Source organism: Ovis aries, chromosome 15 (assembly GCF_016772045.2).
Source record: "Ovis aries strain OAR_USU_Benz2616 breed Rambouillet chromosome 15, ARS-UI_Ramb_v3.0, whole genome shotgun sequence".
NCBI lineage: Eukaryota > Metazoa > Chordata > Mammalia > Artiodactyla > Bovidae > Ovis > Ovis aries.
This window is the reverse complement of record NC_056068.1, coordinates 7,527,095-7,547,068: the sequence shown is the minus strand read 5'-3', so window position 1 is coordinate 7,547,068 and position 19,974 is coordinate 7,527,095. Positions and strand designations below refer to the sequence as shown.

Sequence of the window (19,974 nt, the reverse complement as noted above, 5' to 3'; positions counted from 1 at the left end):
GTTATCTCTAATAAAAGAGAAATAGGGAGGAGGTGGTCCTAAGATGGTAGAGGAATAGGATGGGAAGACCACTTTCTCCCCAACAAATTCATCAAAAATTCATGTGAATGCTGAGCAACTTCCACAGAACAACTTCTGAATGCTGGCAGATGACACCAGGCACCCAGAAAGGCAGCCCATTTGCTTCGAAAGGAAGTAGGACAAAATATAAAGGACAGAAAGAGAAACAAAAGAGTTAGGAACAGAGACCTATCCTGGGGAGGGAGTCGTGAAGTAGAACTTTCCAAGCACCAGGAAACCCTCTCACAGGGAGGTCTTTGAGGAGTTTTGGAATCTCAGAGGGCAACATAACTGGGAGGGAAAAAAATAAAAAAAAAAAAAAAAACTAAAACCCACAGAATACACGCCTAACCGTAACTACCAGTGGAGAAGTAGCCCAGATGCTTGTGGCCAACACCAGCCAGCAAGGGCTGGACAGGGAGGTGCAGGTTGCATGCTTAAGGCCTGAATGCCCTGAGGACAATCTGAGGGAGCTAACATGAGACAGCAACCCAAACTGTGTGATAGCCAGGGAGAGAGAAAAGAAAAAGGGAGAGAGAACTCAGCAGGAAAAGCTCTAACCAAGGTGCAGCCTGGCCTGCTCACAGAACAAAGGATTGAGCGACACCAAAGGAGAGCTAGCCAGCTGCACACTGGCCTTCCCTTTCTAGAGGTAGAGAGGCAGGAGGGTGGCAGCCAAAGCCAGAAGGTGAGGGGCAGTCTCAGCCCCAGAGACGCATCCTCCATCAAACTGTTAGCATGCTCCCAGTTGCTAACCAAGTCTTCCTGGGATAGTGGACGATTGACATCTGCCAGGAGGGTTACAGCCAGAGATCAGCCCTCCAGAGGAGACACACTGAACACCTGGGACTGGGAAGGTAACTAAGATGCACCACCCACCTAGGATAGTGTGTTTGCCAAGCACCTGGTCACCTGAGCTGCTCATGCCTGGAAAGGGCACAAAATGCATGTCCAACCAAGTCTGTGCCCTTACAGAGTATTTGAGAACCTGAACCTGAGTAGCTTAGACCTGGGAAGTACACGAAATGCAGAGCGCACTTTGGACAGTGCCCCTGCAGAGCACCCTGGGCCTGAGCAGTATAGATTGGGAAAGCACAGACGCTATAAGTGGGGCAAACCCAGTGTGGTCCATACCCTTTGAGCACTCCCCACACATGCCAGCAATATTTGTTTACAGTGTTCCTCCCTTCCCCCAGCACAACTGAACAAGTGAGCCTAAATAAGTGACCACCTTCACTGCCTTGTGTAAGGGTGGATATCAGACACTGAAGGGACTTGCAAACAGAGGAAGTCAAAATAAACAAAGAAGAGGGAACCACTTTGGAAGTGACAGGTGCAACAGATTAAAACCCTGCAGTTAACACCGACTAAGCATTGGAGGGGGCCTATAGACTGGCACCCTACTCCAATACTCTTGCCTGGAAAATCCCATGGATGGAGGAGCCTGGTAGGCTGCAGTCCATGGGGTCGCTAAGAGTTGGACACGACTGAGTGACTTCACTTTTCAGTTTCATGCATTGGAGAAGGAAATGGCAACCCACTCCAGTGTTCTTGCCTGGAGAATCCCAGGGATGGGAGAGCCTGGTGGGCTGCCATCTATGGGGTCCCACAGAGTCGGACACGACTGAAGCGACTTAGCAGCAGCAGCAGCATAGACCTTGAGAACAAGTACAAGCTGGAACAAGGAACTATCTGAAACTGAACTGACCCCCACTACCCCCACAGCTCCAGATAAATTCCTAGATATATGTTTACTATTATCATTTTTAATTTTTTATTAAGTTCTTTATTACTCCTTTAATTTTCATTTTTATAACCTTTTAACTTATAAAAAAAGATGAAAACCTATTTTTAAAGCAAATTTATGTACATATGTTTTATAGTTTTTGTGACTGATTTTGTTTTGTATTTTTAATATTTATTTATGTGAGTCTAACCTTTACTCTAGATTTTTAACCTTTGCATTTAGGTATTTGTTATTAATTTTGTATCTTTAAGAATCTAATCTTCACTATCCATTTTCACTTAGGGGTGTGATTACTGGCTTTATTGTTCTCTCCCCTTTTGATTCTCCCTTTTCTCCCCCAGGTCACCTCTATTTCCCTCCACCTTCTCTTCTCTACTTAACTCTGTGAATCTCTCTGGGTATTCCAGGCTGTGGAGAACACTTAGGGAACTGATTACTGGCTAGACTGGTCTCTCCCCTTTTGACTCCCCATCTTCTCCTCCTGGTCACCTCTATCTCCCTCCTCCCTCTTCTCTTCTCCATGTAACTCTGTGAACCTCTCTGGGTGTCCCTCACTGTGGAGAATCTCTTCACCATTAACCTAGATGTTTTATCATCTGTGCTGGATGGATGGAGAAGTCTTGAGACTACTGTAAGAATAAGACTGAAAGCCAGAGGCAGAAGGCTTAACTCCAAAACTTGAAAACACCAGAAAACTCCTGACTCCAGGGAACATTAATTGACAAGAGCTCATCCAAAAGCCTCCATCCTACACTGAAACCAAGCTTCAACCAAGAACCAACAAGTTCCAGAGCAAGACATAGCACACTGGCACACTGATTCTCCAGCACAGCAGGAACACAGCCCTGAGCATTAAAATACAGGCTGCCTAAAGTCACACCAAACCCACAGATACCCCAAAACTTCATACAGGACACTTCATTGCATTCCAGAGAGAAGAGATCCAGCTCCACCCACCAGAACACTAACGTGAGCTTCCCTAACCAGGAAACCTTGGCAAACCACTAGTCTAATCCCACCCACAGGGAGCAACCTCCACAATAAAGAGGAACCACAAACTTCCAGCCTACAGAGAGGCCACCCCAAACACAGTAGTCTAAAAAAATGAAAAGGCAGGGAAATATTCAGCAGGTAAAGGACCATGATAAATGCCCACCAAACCAAACAAAAAAGGAAGAGATAGGTAGTTTACCTGAAAAAGAATTCAGAATAATAATGGTAAAGATGATCCAAAACCTTGAGAACAAAATGGAGTTACAGATAAATAGACTAGAGACAAGGATTCAGAAGATGCAAAAAATGTTTAACAAGGACCTAGAAGAACTAAAAGAGTCAATTGATAATGAATAATGCAATAACTGAGATCAAAAGCACTCTGAGGGAGCCAACAGTAGAATAACTGAGGCAGAAGATAGGATAAGTGAGGTAGAAGATAGAATGGTGGAAATAAATGAAGCACAGAGGAAAAAAGAAAAAGAATTAAAAGAAATGAGGACAACCTCAGAGACCTTTGGGACAATGTTAAACACCCCAACATTCAAATCATAGGAGTCCCAGAGGAAGAAGACAAAAAGAAAGACCATGAGAAAATACTTGAGGAGATAATAGTTGAAACCTTCCCTAAAATGGGGAAGGAAATAGCCATCCAAGATCAAGAAACCCAGAGAGTCCCAAACAGGATAAACCCAAGGCAAAACACATATTAATCAAATTAACAAGGATCAAACACAAAGAGCAAATATTAAAAACAGCAAGGGAAAAGCAACAAATAACACACAAGGGGATTCCCACAAGGATAACAGCTGATCTTTCAATAGAAATTCTTCAGGCCAGAAGGGAATGGCCAGGCACACTTAATGTGATGAAAGAGAAAAATCTACAACCAAGATTATTATTCCTAGTAAGTATCTCATTCAAATATGAAGGAGAAATCAAAAGCTTTATAGACAAGCAAAAGCTGAGAGAATTCAGCACCATCAAACCAGCTCTTCAACAAATGCTAAAGGATCTTCTCTAGACAGGAAACACAGAAAAGGCTTATAAACTTGAACCAAAAACAATAAAGTAAGTGGCAATGGGATCATACTTATTAATAATTACCTTAAAAGTAAATGGGTTGAATGCTCGAACCAAAAGACAAAGACTGACTGAATGGATAGAAAAATAAGACCCTTATATATGTTGTCTACAAGAGACCCACCTCAAAACAAGGGACACATACAGGCTAAAAGTGAAGGGCTGGAAAAGATATTTCATGCAAATGGGGAACAAAAGAAAGCAGAAGTAGCAATACTCATATCAGATAAAATAGACTTTGAAACAAACACCATGAAAAGAGACAAAGAAGGACACTACATAATGATCAAAGGATCAATCCAAGAAGAAGAGACAACAGTTATAAATATATATGCACCCAACATAGAAGCACTGCAATATGTAAGGCAAATGCTAACAAGTATGAAAAGGGAAATTAACAATAACATAATTACAGTGGGAGACTTTAATACCCCACTCACACCATCAACCAAACAGAAAATTAGCAAGGAAACACAAACTTTAAATGATACAATGGACCAGTTAGACCTAATTGATATCTAGGACATTTCACCCCCAAAACAATGAATTTCACTTTTTTCTCAAGTACACATGGAATATTCTCCAGGATAGATCACATCCTGGGCCATAAATCTAGCCTTGGTAAGTTCAAAACAATTGAAATCAGTCCAAGCATCTTTTCTGATCACAATGCAATAAGATTAGATATCAACTGCATGAAAAAAAAAACACGATTAAAAATACAAACATACAGAGGCTAAATAACATGCTTATAAATAACCAGCAATCACAGAGCAAATCAAAAAAGAAATAAAAATATGCATAGAAACAAATGAAAATGCAAACACAATAATCCAAACCCTATGGGATTCAATAAAAGCAACGTTAAGAGGAAGGTTCATAGGAATACAGGCTTACCTCAGGAAACAAGAGAAAAATCAACGAAATAACCTAACTTTACTCCTAAAGCAAGGAACAAATGAAGAACCCCAGGGTTAGTAGAAGGAAATAAATCATAAAAATTAGGGCAGAAATAAATGAAAGAGAAACAAAGGAGACAATAGCAAAAATCAACAAAACTAACAGCTGGTTCTTTGAGGAGATAAATAAAATACACAAATCATTAGCCAGACTAATCAAGAAAAAAAGGGAGAAGAATCAAATCAATAAAATTAGAAATGTAATTGGAGAAATCACAACAGACAACATAGAATACAAAGGATCACAAAAGACTATTATCAGCAACTATATGCCAATAAAATGGACAACTTGGTAGAAATGGACGAATTCTTAGATAAGTATAATCTTACAAAACGGAACCAGGAAGACATAGAAAATATTAACAGACCCATCAGAAGCACAGAAATCAAAACTGTAATAAAAAATCTTCCAACAAACAAAAGCACAGGATCAGATGGCTTCATGGGTGAATTCTACCAAAAATTTAGAGAAGAGCTAACAACTATCCTCAAACTGTTCCAGAAAATTGCAGATAAAGGTAAACTGCCAAAATCATTCTATGTGGCCACCATCACCCTAATACCAAAACCAGACAAAGAAGCCACAAAAAAAGAAAACAAAGGCCAGTATCACTAATGCACATACATGCAAAAATCCTCAACAAAATTCTAGCAAACAGAATCCAACAACATATTAAACAGATTATACATCATGACCAAGTGGGCTTTATCTCAGAGATGCAAAGATTCTTCAATATTTGTAAACCAATCAATGTGATATACCACATTAACAAATAGAAAGATAAAAATTATATGATTATCTCAATAGATGCAGAGAAAGCCTGTGACAAAATTCAATATCCATTTATGATAAAAACCCTCCAGAAAGCAGGCATAGAAGGAATGTACATTAACATAATAAAAGCCATATATGATAAACCCAGAGCAAACTTTATCCTCAATGGTGAAAAACTAAAAGCATTTCCCCTAAAGTCAAGAATAATACAAGGGTGCCCACTCTCACCACTACTATTCAACATAGTTTCAGAAGTTTTCGCCATAGCAATCAGAAAAGAAAAAGAAATATAAGGAATCCAGATTGGAAAGGAAGAAGTAAAACTCACTGTTTGCAGATGACATGATCCTCTACTTAGAAAACCCTAAAGACACCACTAGAAAATTACTAGAGCTAATCAGTGAATATAGCAAAGTTGCAGGATATAAAATTAATTCACAGAAATCCCTTGTATTCCTATACACTAACAATGAGAAAACAGAAAGAGAAATTAAGGAAACAATCCCATTCACCATTGTAATGAAAATAATAAAACATTTAGGAATAAATCTACTTAAAGAAACAAAAGATCTATATATAGAAAACTATAAAACACTGATGAAAGAAATCAAAGATGACACAAATAGATGGAGAAATATACCATGTTAATGGATCAGAAAAATTATCAATATAGTGAAAATGAGTATACTATCCAAAGCAATCTAAAGATTCAATGAAATCCCTATCAAGCTACCAACAGTATTTTTCAGAGAACTAGAACAAATAAGTTCACAATTTGTAAGGAAAAAAAAAAACTCAAATAGCCAAAGCAATCTTGAGAAAAAGAATGGAACTGGAGGAATCAACCTGCCTGACTTCAGACTGTACTTCAGATAGAAAGCTACAGTCATCAAGAGAGCATGGTACTGGCAAGAGACAGAAACATAGATCAATGGAACAAAACAGAAAGCCCAGAGACAAATCCATGCACCTATGGACATCTTATCTTTGACAAAGGAGGCAAGAATATACAGTGGATTAAAGACAATCTCTTTAACAAGTGGCGGTGGGAAAACTGGTCAACCACTTGTAAAAGAATGAAACTAGAACACTTTCTAACACCATACACAAAAATAAATTCAAAATGGATTAAAGATCTAAACATAAGACCGGGAATTATAAAACCCCTAGAGGATAGCATAGGCAAAACACTCTCTGACATAAACCACAGCAGGAGCCTCTCTGACCCACCTCCCAGAATATTGGAAATAGAAGCAAAAATAAACAAATGGGACCTAATTAAACTTAAAAGCTTTTGCACAATGAAGGAAACTATAAGCAAAGTGAAGAGACAGCCTTTAGAATGGGAGAAAATAATAGCAAATGAAGCAACTGACAAAGAATTAATCTCAAAAATATACAAGCAGCTCATGCAGCTCAATACCTGAAAACTAAATGACCCAATCAAAAAATGGGCCAAAGAACTAAATAAACATTTCTCCAAAGAAGACATACAGATGGTAACAAACACATGAAAAGATGCTCAACATCACTCATTATCAGAGAAACGCAAATCAAAACCACAATGAGGTACCATCAAACACCAGTCAGAATGGCTGCTATCAAAAAATCTACAAACAATAAATGCTGGAGAGGATGCACAGAAAAGGGAACCCTCTTACCCTGTTGGTAGGAGTGCAAACGAGTACTGCCACTATGGAGAACAGTGTGGGGATTCCTTAAAAAAACTGGAAATAGAACTGCCATACAGTCCAGCAATCCCACTGCTGGGCATATACACCGAGGAAACCAAAATTGAAAGAGACATGTGTACCCCAATGTTCATCGCAGCACTGTTTATAATAGCCAGGACATGGAAGCAACCTAGATGCCCATCAGCAGATGAATGGATAAGAAAGCTGTGGTACATATACACAATGGAATATTACTCAGCTATTAAAAAGAATGCATCTGAATCATTTGTAAAGAGGTGGATAAAATTGGAGCCTAATATACAGGGTGAAGTAAGCCAGAAAGAAAATCACCAATACAGTATACTAACGCATATATATGGAATTTAGCTAGGTGGTAATGATGACCATGTATGCGAGACAGCAAAAGAGACACAGATGTATAGAACAGTCTTTTGGACTCTGTGGAAGAGAGTGGGGGTGGGATGGTTTGGGAGAATGGCATTGAAACATGTATATTACCATATGTGAAATAGATCACCAGTCCAGGTTTGATGCATGAGACAGGGTGCTGGGGGCTGGTGCACTGGGATGACCCTGAGGGATGGGATGGGGAGGCAAGTGGGAGGGAGGGTTCAGGATGGGGAACACATGTACACCCATGGCTGATTCATGTTAATGTATGGCAAAAACCCCTACAGTATTATAGACTAATTAGCCCCCAATTAAAATAAATAAATCAATTCAAAAAATAATAGAGAAATGGTACTACAGTAGAAAAAAGACACTCTTCACAAATAGTACTAGAACAACCCTGGATATCATATGCAAAAAAATCAATCTTGACACAGACATTACACCCTTCACAAATCTACTCAAAATGGATCAGAGAACTAAACATAAAATTCAAAACTATAAAACTACTAAAAGATAACCTAGGAGAAAATCCACATGACCTTGAGTTTGATGACATTTTTCAGATATAATACCAGACTCATAATCCATGAAAGAAAGAATTGAGAAACCAGATTTCATTAAAAATGAATTTGTCTACCATGCAAAAGATACTACCAAAATAACAAAAAGACAGAGTGGGAGAAAATATTTGCAGAACACCTATTGGATAAAGGTCTCATCCAAAAAAACAAACAAAAACAATCCACAAAAAACCTTTTTAAAACTCAACAGAAAAAAAAAAATTAAAAATTGGGCCAAAAACTATAATAAACATATCACCAAGGAAGATATATATGTCAAATAAGCATATGAAAATATACTTCACATAATATGTCATCAGGGAAATTTAAGTCAAAACAACAATGAGCTAGCACTACATGCCTGTTAGAATGGAGAAAATCTGAAGCACTAGAAACACAAATGCTGGCAAGGACATGGAATAAGAAAAACTCTAGATTATTGCCAGTGGGAATATAAAATGATACAGCCACTTTGGAAGACAATTTGGTGGTTTCTTTTAAAACTAAACATACTCTTACCATACAATCAAGCCACTGCACTCCTTGGTATTTGCCGTGCTGCTGTTGTTTAATTGCTAAGTCATGTCCAAGTCTTTTGCGACCCCTGGACTGAAGCCTGCCAGACTCCCTAAGCCATTTCCATCTCCAGGGGATCTTTCTGATCCAGGGATCGAACCCACAACTTCTGCTTTGGTAGGCAAGTTCTATACCACTGGGCCACCAGGAAAGCCTGGTATTTGCCCTGAGGAGTTGAAAACTGATGTTCACACAAATACTTGCAGACAAATCTTTAGCAGCTTTATTCATAACTGCCAAAACCTGGAAGCAACCAAGGTGTCCTTCAGTAGATCAATGAATAAATAAACTGTGGTATATTCAGACAATGGAATGTTATTCAGCACTAAAAAGAAATGAGCCTTTCACATGGAGGAAGCTTCAATGCATATTGCTAAGGGAAAAAGCTAATCTGAAAAGGTTTCCTACTGTATGATTCCAACTATATGACATTCTGGAAAAGGCAGAACTATGGGGACAATATAAATATTAGTGGTTGACAGGAGTTTGGGATGAGGAAGGGATGAACAGAAGATCACAGAGGATTCGGGGAGGCAGTGAAAATACTCTGTATGAAACTCTAACCATGGATACATATCATCATACATTTGTCCAGATCCACTCAATGGTACAAAACCAAGAGTGAGCCCTAATGTAAACTATGGATTTTTGGTGATTAGGATGTGTTGACGTAGATTCATCAGTTGCAACAAACATACTACTCTGATGGAGAATTTTGATAATAAGAGAAGCTATGCATGTGCAATCCCAGGAGGTACATGGGAAATCTCTGTACGATCCTCTCAATTTTGCTATAAACCTAAAATTGCTCTTAAAAATAAGCTTTCACAAATTTGAATGTTCATCATTTCTGCTTTAGAAGTCATACCACGGAGAACGATGCTACCACATCAGTTTTCATTTTTAAACTATGACACCAACTCCATTCAACTTCAGAAAGAAATATGCTATTCTTAAAAATACTTCATTTCTGTTCCGTTTCCTCTGTGGTCTGCTTATGATGTGCTCAGATGCTCAGTTGTGTCTGACTTTTTGTGACCCCATGGATTGCAGCCTGCAAGGCTCCTCTATCCATGGGATTCTACTGGCAAGAATACTGGAGTGGGTTGCCATTGCCTCCTCCAGGGGATCTTCCCAAACGAGAGATGGAACCCATGTCTCTTATGTCTCCTGCATTGGCAGGTGAATTCTTTACCACTAGGACCACCTGGGAAGACTGCTTATGAGGGTGTCTTTCTAATTCTAAAGACTTCTCCACCATCCCCAGCATCTGTCAGATGGGTCAAGTGACTAGTTGTCCAGGCATAACTCATTAATATATAATATATAACTTGTTAAATGCATGCTAACTGATAGAATGTCCCTTTCTTCTACTACACTAAAAACTCCACTAGTGCTACAGCCAGTTAGGTCTGTCCTGTTTTACTTTTCAACCAGCACCTAGTATAGTCCCCAGCATACAGCAGGTGCTCTACAAACATTTGGTTAATTAATGCAAAAAAAAATCTAGCTGAGCATAGAGCATGTTATGCTAAATGAAATAAGCCAGACAGAGACAAATACCACAGATATCATTACATGTGGAATTTAAAAGATAAGTTGAATTTATAGAAACACAGAACAGAGAAGGGGCTGTAGGGTGGGGGGAAATAGGGAGAGATTGGTAAAAGGATACAAACCTTCAGGTATAAGGTGAATAAGGTCTGAGGATCTAATGTGTAACACTGTGACTATAATTGATAACATTGTGTAACATTATATAACTGAAATTTGCCAAGAGAGTAGAACTTAAATGTCCTTGCCAAAAAGAAAGGCAAATACATGAGGTATGTTAAAAAATTTGATGGGGAGGAATTCTTTCACCATGAACCTGTAATATCAAATAATTACAGGGTATACTTTAAATATCTCACAATTTTATTTGTCATTTATACCTTAATTAATAGAAAAATGAGGCATAATATAATATAATTAAAAATCCATCAACATCTACCTAACCTCATGTCTTCTAAACACTATGTTTCAACTATATTAACAATATTTCCCAACCCTATTCCATCAAATGTATTCATTACAAATGCTGTCACAGTATAAAATATGCAAACGATAAAAGCTTGGCATCATTTGTTATGACTCGTTCATTTAGCAAACAATTACACACTGAATGTTTAGTATTCCTAGCATTGAGCGAATCACAGTGCATACTGAGGTAAGCCAGTGAGAAATTATCTTTTCCTTCTTAATACAAGGCCTGCATTTATAGGACTGGCAGGTCATTATGACTTCTCCTTGAAAGGCATTAAGGCAATTTCTAACCACTTCCTGGTTCACTCCAAGTATTAGTAATGGAATGCAATGGGCTATTCAAGCAACTATTTTTTGGCTAATATTTTCTTTCTTTTTTCTTTTCAGCTTAAGAGGTCATTTCTCTCTTCTGCATACTCCTATTTCCTGAGGGATGTCTTTTTTCTCTGCTTCTTCTCTTTTTTGTTTCATACCAAGAGAAATCCAGTTTTCCTGAGTAACTTCTCCATACACATTATGGTCTCCCACTTCTAACTTGGAGGAGGGGTGGGGAAACTGGCTCTTGGCTCCTGAATGTGTCTTTTCACTGCAGCCCTAAATGTGGGCTTAGTATTATCCATCCATTTACATTATACAGTTTCAATCACCCTTGATATTGCATTCTCCATTAGGATTCCCTTCTACCTTCTTAGATGTTTTCTCACCTGGCTCATATTTTTCCTTCCAACCTGCTATTGTTTCTTTGGGAAGCTGAAACTTAATTTCCTATTATGAGAAAGTGTAGTGGTGGAAGGCATAGATTCTGGGGTCAAACATCTTGGATTTGAGTCCTATTCCACTGCTTCTTGTGATTTAAGGCAATTTACAAAGGCAGTTTCCTCATTTATTAACTGAAAGTGATGATAATGTCTACACTATATGGCTTAAAAGGATCAAGGCCAATACATTAAAATAGTCAAAGGCACATAGAAAGCACTCCTGAAGGCCATTATCATCATTATCTTTGGTAGTTAATATTCATATTGTTGACTATGACATTCAATTTCTGGACATACTGGCATCCACACATAGTTCTACCTTGAAGCTGTTCATCACACAGCCCTATTTTACTCTAAGATTTCAAACTGGGTATTTCTCCTCAATTACAAATATTCTTCTACTCATCTTTCTCACTCTTGAAAACTCAAAGAACCTTCTATTTTCTTGCCTTAAATGACTGATTCAAGCAAACACTGGCAATCAAACTTCTTAACCTTTAACTCTAATAATTTCCTAATATGGATCTTCAAGTCTTAGTCTAATCTTAATCTCATCAGTTTTCTTTGAATGTATACACTTTACAAGCTCTTCTCAATGTCCAGAGGTCACTAACATTACTTGTCATTTAACAGCCAAATGATTTATCAACTTTTATCTTGAGCTCCTCTTCGTAAACAATGTTGAATAAAGGTACTTCATTTCAATTACTCAAAATTAAAATAGAACCATGCCAACAGTAGTGGTCCAACAAATGCTTTGTCATTGCAAATTTGGAAGACATCTTTTATGTTTAGGATGCTATTCTGATAATAATGATGTGAAAACATTTCTATTTTAATTAGAGTATTCTTGGTCCTATATGCACTTTTGAAGTAACTTTCAAGAATTAAGTAGCATTTGTCATATGCCTACTTTTGCATACCATCTCTGATTTATAAGCATTGCAATGAAAGAAAATCTAACCTATGTTGACTAACAATCAGCTACCAACTAACTGTATGCTCTTTAGAAACTTAGATGTGTGTCTTTAGGACTTGTGTATCTGTAGAAAAGGAGAGTTGGGCTAGAATAAACTGGCTTTTGGGGGACTCCAACAGGGTCATTCACTTAAGAATTAGACTAATAAAAAAAAAGAATTAGACTAATAAAACTGTAAGTATAAAGAAAATCACATTAATGCAGAGGGGAATGTTCAGGAAAGCAGGATCAAAGTCAGATGGGAACAGTAACTTCAATTATCCACTGGAGAATCAACTCTTCCATATACACAAAGGGCTTCAAACAGTAACTATGAGTAAATGACATCAGTGGAAAGTTAAGACTACCCTCAGTTGTCCCATTTTCTCACATGGCCTCTTGCCACAGCACCTCAACTAATTTAAAATGCAATTAAAGCCCCCTGAAGTTTAATACATACGCTCAACATCAGTTAAATACATCCATCCTTCGTGAGAAACAATCATATTCTAAAAATGCACAAGAGCAATTACATTTTTTGAAGCATTAATTTCAGTAGGAGGGGTACATATACCATTAATAGATGAGAATCATTTTCACTAAAAGGGCATAGTAGTTATGAAGAATTATATCTTAGCAATCTATAGGGATAGTGAATTTTTTTGTTAAACATCTTTTGGGTTAATATTCTTTTAGGGTAAATGTGTATTAAATATACATGTCAACTCCTTTGAATGCTCCCTTAAGGTAAAAATTCCCCACTTTCTCCTTTCCTACTTATACGTAGAGAACTTTTGAAATCAGAAAACTCACAAACAGGAAGCAAAAATTAGACATTCAAATCTTTGGTTCCTTGTCTAGGTGTGATCTCAGAACTCCAGAGACAACCATAAACTCATGTCCACTTGTTATAAAATACACTTATTGCTAGAATTCAAGTGTGAAATGATGTCTAAGTGTATTTCTAGCTTCAAATATAAATGTGCTTCACGGCTTAGAATTTAGTGTAGATAGAAAGGATGAAATTAAAACATATATTTTATAAAAGTTCAAATATGAAATAATTATGCAAATCAATCTAAAATCATTATGTAAATAAGTAATTTAGATGATTTTAAAAATATGAAAGCCTTAAAGCAAAATATTTCTACAGAAATTAAATTACTGTGGAGTCCAAATTTTTCTTTTGCTTTAAATTGTTTGCACTAAACAAAAAGGGAACTTTAAACATTTTTTTATACTTACCATTATATAATTATTATATAAACATCATGCATAGGGAAAGGACATAATTATGAAGAAAACTTGTAACTGGATCATATATATGTACATATATAATTTTGATAACTTCTACCATTTTACTTTTGGAAGAAAATTTTAATTTAGTGTTATCTTACATATATGTGATAGAAATATAAAAATTCAATCAGAACAAAGTTGTTTCTCTAAAGTTAATGAACAATGTTAGCATGTTCCAAGATTCATATGCTTTGTCTAATATTAAAAGTGTTAGTCAAATATTATGCAATTAAAATATCCATCCATATTCAATACAGATTATTGTAAATAAAAATATGTTAAAATATCATCATATATTTTTAGTTATATGGAAATACCATAATTTCTTAGAAGAAGCAAGGGCTAATTAAGATCTGAAAAATATTAGATGGTGTCCATTTACAATCAAACCAACAAGAAAGGAGCCTACCTTCCATTGCCCTTTTAAAGAAGACCTTACAGCTTCCACAGGTGAGGACACCATAATGACAGCCTGATGCTTCATCCCCACAGATTAAACAAATCTTCTGAGGTAATGACTCAAAGCTGTACTGTGGGCTCTGGCTGGCTTCTGAATCGGGCCTTGAAATGCAAAACAAAGTACTCAATTTATTTTTAGGTGCACCACTATCTAATACTAAAGTTTCCTTAACCCAGAATAGATAGAATGAAAAGAGTTTTTTAAAATTACAGCCATATATAAATACAGATCTGAAAAACATAGCAAACTGAACTTGATATACTACCTGTTACTGGATTCATCAGACTTGTAAGTTATTAGACTCTCATCAGGAGTACCAACAAAAGTAATAAATAATTAATATTTAATTTTATGTTCAGTAAAAAAATTTTCCTGCAAAACTCATTACAGAGAATCAATTTAGTCTTTTGACAAATGTTATAACCTTGTTGCACGGTGGGAAACAATAAACGTTGTTTTGCTCTAAAAGTACAATCGTTCTAAAAAGTCATCTCTGTAATTAAACAAGTACCCGTGTTTGTCTTTTTAAAGCATTGTTCAATATATTGAAGCTGTTTTGACTATTCACAATACAAGATTCCAAATCCAGAGCACTTTTTTTTCTTTAAAATTCCATAACTCTCGTATGTAAATTAAAACGTTTTTCAAAACTTGTATGCTAAAAGCGGTAGCGAACTTGAAACAATACTAGCCTACAGTGCACTGCAGTGATAGATGTTTAAAGCCATACTGTAAACATATTACACATAAATTAATTTCAATCTAGAGATTCGGGTGAAAATAAAGCGCTAAGTGTCCAGACTCCTAAGATGGTTCTGCTTTGGGTTCCGGCCGGGCACCCAGCGCCACCCCGCCCGGGAGAACGATGCGTTACCATCTCCTCTCCGGAATGCCCGTTCTCGGTAACTGTCCTTCTAGGAAGAAAAGCATTTTATAAAACCCCGGACTCGCCGCACCCTTTCGGCTCCGCGGGGCTACGGCGGACCCAGAGTGACGCTGCACTTTAGAACTCGCGGCTGGTTCGCCTTGGGACTGCACAGATCTGAAAAGTTTAGAAACATATTGTCGGAGAGGCCCACTCCAGAAACAGCATAATCTGGGCCCCCGCGGTGCCCCCCGCCCCCGCAAAAAATAAATGAGAAGAGGTGAGGAAAAGGAAGCCAAGCTGCGCTGCCCCCCGCCCGGGCCAGCCACCCCTGGCGGCCACTCCGGGGAGCCGGGCGCGGGGGGCCGGGGGCGGCCGGACCGGTCCTCGCGCGCCGCGCCGGGCCCTCACCTCAGGTAGTTGAGATAGGGCTGGTAGACCTGCGGCAGGCCCTCCTTGAGCACCGCGGCCTGGTAGCCGAGCTGGGGGAGCCCGTTGAGGCCGAGCGGCGGGTAGAGTGCAGGGGCGGCCCCGGCGGCGGCAGCGGACGAGGTGGACGGCAGGTCCCGCGGCAGGAAGCAGGCGCCCGCGGCCGGAGCCTTGCAGGGCGGCGGCGCGAACGGGCCCGGCTGGGGGGGCGCGCCCTCCGCCTTGTACAGGACGCACTCCAGGGCGGACCCCGACGCGGCCGCGGACGAGCCTGGGGCCCCCGTGGCGGCCGCGGGCACCGCCACCTCCCCCAGCCTGGACGGCGGCGCCAGCGGGAAGTCGGCGAAGACGGCGGGGCTGGCCCCCGCCAGCAGGTACGGCCGCGGGGAGCGCGCGGCGGCCTCGGCGCCCCCCTCCTCCTCCTCCTTGATCTTCAGGGCGGGCGGCTGCGGGTCCCCGTAGAGCGAGAACGCGTCGTCCTTGGGCTCGGCTTCGGGCTGGTACGCGCAGTCGGGGAAGTCGCCAGGCGCGCCCGGGGCGGCCGAGGCGGAGGGCGAGCCCCGCGGCGGGGCGAAGGCGCCGGCGGGCCCGCTGTCATAGCTGTCGCCCTCCAGCAGCTGCCGGGTGCGGGCGGCCAGGAAGGCCGAGTTGAGCGGCAGGATGGGCACGTGGATGAAGTCCATCACCGCGGTGGCCACCGGGGCGCGCCCGGGCGCGGCGGGCGCGTCATGCTCCGTCGGGGCGGCCCTGGGCGCCGAGAAGCGGGCATCTTCTTTGGGCACCGGGGCGACGCCTCCCGCGGCGGTCCCAGGAGCGCTGATCGCGTCTCCTCCCGCGGGCCGGGCTTTGCCCTTCAGGGGCGGCCCCGAGGAGCCCTCGGGATCCGAGTCGTCCTCCTCCAGCTCCACCACCGCGGGCTGCGGAGACGGCCTCGGCGCGGGCGCGGGCCAGGGGTGGCTCGAGGCCGTCGGGGCCAGCAGCTGCCGGCACGGCGCCAGGCCCCGGGGCAGCACCTTCTGGCCGGCGGCCACCCCGGGGGTGTCGCCAGCCTTGCTCTCCGGGCGGCTCATGAGTGTAGGCAGGACCCCCTGGGCGGCGGGCGCAGCCCGGGCGTCTTGGGCAAGCTCAGGGCCAAAGAGGCACCAAGGGCTGGGGGCCTCGCAGACGGCGGGGCTGGCGGGGCTCTGCTCAGGGCCTGGGGGCGCCAGCAGGGTGTCCAGGACGCTGTCCAGCAATCCGCCGTCCTTCTCTGGGGGTCTCACAGCAGCGCCCTCTGCGGCTTCCCCTCTGGAATACGCCCCCTCCACGCCTGCCAGCGACTCTGGGTCGAGCGTCTTCCCGTCCAGGTCCTGAGCCTGGCAGGGCTGAGGGAAGATCAGCCCGTCCAGGGAGAGGGGGAGGCCCGAGGCTGTGGGGGTCGGGCCCGAGGCCTCGCCCGCCTGGAAGGAGCCCGCGTCTGGGCGTCCCCGCAGAGGGGCTCCGACTTGGGTAGGCGAGGGCGCTGTGCCTGCCACGTGGGCAGCGCGGGGACCCTTCGCCTTCAGCTCAGTCATGACGCCCTGGGCTCCCCTTTTCTCCTCCCCTGTCTCTGGGGAGGGGGGGATAGCGGGAGGACCAGGGGGCGTCAGGAGGCTCGGGGCCGCGGGAGGAGAGAACCCGAGTTGAATTTGGCTGGAGCGGACGGCGGAGAGGGGGGTGAACTCTCCACCTCCTGGGTGGGAAGGGGGCGGCCCTGAAGGGCCTCCGCCCTCGCCCCGGGTCCGCAGGTGGTGGTGGGGTGGTGGTGGGCGGCAGTCACTCTGTCCCTGAGGCAGGTGGGGAGAACAGGCGATGGCGGTTGTGGGGATCCCGTGGAGCTCTCCAGGGGCGTTCCCCGTCTTCCGTCTGCGGACAGGCGACGCAGAGTACTCACAAACCGCGGGGCCCACCCCAGGGGCGGCGGCTTCGCAAACACTGGACAGCAGCTGTGGCTCTTGACTTTTCCGCCCGCTCCAGCGCCGGGATGCTCCCGGTCCTGGGCTGCGGTCCCCGTCCCTTCCCCTGGACACCCCGGGGATGCATCGGCCTCTCAGCGCAGCCCATCCTCAGGAGGAGCGCCGTCTCTGCCGGCTCCTGGTCGCTCGCCACGAGCATCTCCGTGGTGCTCACATCTCCTGGCAGTCTGCGAGCACAGACAGCCGGGAGCTGCGGGGTCCACTGCGATGCCACGTGAAGCGAAGCCTTGCGGAGCACGCTGCTCGCGCCGTGGACCCTCGCACCCTCAGGTACTACGAGGCTTCACTAGCAGACCCGCCCCCCAGCTTTCCCAGCACCCCGCCTCCCCGGCGGGAGGCCCCGCCTACAGCCCCGCCCCGCTCCGCGGAGGGACCAGATCTGAAATTCCAAGTGCCAGCCCTAATTAACAGGTACTGTGGGATGAGCTGCATAAGCACATTCGATTTTGTACTGCCAACTCAGTACCACTACCAGTCTAACTGTAAAAGTGAATGGATTGTATCAGAAGCTGAATTCTCAGCATTTCAGATTTGTAAAGATTTTACACAGAGAACAATATTTAGCTATATGTATTTTTTTTAGAATAAATATATCGAGGATGATTCTAAATAACATGAGAGAGATTTTTCTCTCTTATGACTTCCATAAAAGTGAGTGCTTTCAAATGTCTCTCGCTGCAACCAACATGCCCTCTAGTCCTCTTGAACCGTCCTCAGTGTGGCAGAGAAATTTGGGAGCAGGAGATAGCTGAGAACACTAACTTACCTGTACAAGAAGTTTGGATGTTGTATGTTTACACTTTGATTTGTCCTAAGGAGTGCGTTCCATTTTTTAATAAATAGCCCTTTAAGGAAAGTTTCCTTTAGCTTCAGTTTCCATCCTGTGCTACATCATAAACTCCTCAATAGAGATGTTGAATACTACTTTTTCTCCCCTCAGCATTCTTATTCTTAAAAATAATCTTTGAATTTTTAAAGCAAATCACCTCTTCCTGAAGATGTAGAGAGAAGGCGAGTAGTGCAATGCATTTGAGATACAGGGTTATAAGCTAATAAATAGTCTCTGTGCTGAACCCAAGACCGCTAGGTATTCTGACATCTCTTAAAGATACCTTGTTCAAAAGTGAATTAATAATTTGGAAAATTCCTCGAGTTCTATCTGTGCTGATGACCCACTGGTTTTCTCAGCCTGGTATAGAGTATACAGTGGAAGACTCCTGGGTGGGCAGAGCTGATGGAGATAAGGAGCCTGGATCCCCGAACACTTGGGGAGTGTCTACATGAGAGAGAAATAAATTTTATCATATTAGGTCACTGGGAATCAATCGTTTGGGCCATTAGCTTACTCTGATTGACTAGTTTTAAATATGAAGGAGTTAGGCAGGCAGAGGAGGGCTGAAGAGAACTCCAGGAAGCAGATATAATATGTTCACAGGACATCAAATAGGAAGACATAATATGGGAATTGCAAGGAGGCCATTATGTATAGAGCATGGGGTAAATTGGGGAATGGAAGAGGATAAGGCCAGCTAAGTAAACTAATTTATTATTATTAATACTGTTGTTCCTGTTTGTAGCTTTCCTTTTTCCAGTTTATTTTAAACTCTTTAATGTACTTTATTGGCCATAATTCTCATACCATATGGTTCACCTGTCTTAAAGTGTACAATTCAGTGGTTCTAAGATTATTCACAGTTGTGTAACTATCACCACTATTAATTTTAGAACATTTACATCATCCCTAAAAGAAACTCCATATTCATTAGCAGTCACTCCTCTTTTTCCCTTAAAACTTTTTCAACAGTCCACTGAATCTACTTTCCTTCTCTGCATTTGCCTATCCGGGACATTTCATATAAATAGAATCATACCATATGTGGTCTTTTACACTGGCTTCTTTCACATAGTATGTGAAAGAAGGTTTCAAGGTTCAGTCACATGGTAGCATGTATCAGCACTTCACTCTTTTTTATTGCCAAGTAATATTTCATTCTATGAATATACTTTGATTTACTATACTATGATTTGTGAATATGCTATGATTCTGATTATCTATTTAGAAGTTGTTGGACATTTGGGCTGTTTCTGCTTGGAGGCTATTATGAATAAGGCTACTATTAACATTCATGTATGAGTTTTCATGTGAACATGTATTTTCATTTCTCTGGGTTATATACCAAGGATTAGAATTGCTAGGTAATATAGTAACTCTAGGTTTAACCTTTTGAACAATTGCAGACTGCTTTCCAAAGTGACTAGACATATTATATTTCCACTGACAGTGTATAAAGGTTCCAATTTCTTCACTTTCTTGGAAATGCTTGCTACTATCTTTTATTATAGCTC

General features: G+C 41.9%; 1 protein-coding gene across 4 annotated transcripts in view; it reads right to left on the bottom strand.

Moving 5' to 3' along the window:
* The window catches only part of PGR (progesterone receptor), a 125,144-nt gene extending 107,228 nt beyond the window's left edge, over positions 1-17,916 (bottom strand). For 3 of the 4 annotated variants that reach the window (XM_015100878.4, XM_027979146.3, XM_060399666.1), the window contains exons 1-2: positions 15,617-17,916; positions 14,290-14,441 (exon numbers count right to left, since the gene is read on the bottom strand). In XM_015100878.4, the coding sequence (XP_014956364.2) occupies positions 14,290-14,441; positions 15,617-17,187 (1,723 nt within the window). In that variant the 5' untranslated portion in view covers positions 17,188-17,916. Of the gene's footprint in view, positions 1-14,289; positions 14,442-15,214 lie in introns of all 4 variants that reach the window. The other variant, XM_060399667.1, reaches the window with a different exon arrangement.
* Positions 17,917-19,974: the final 2,058 nt, after the last annotated feature.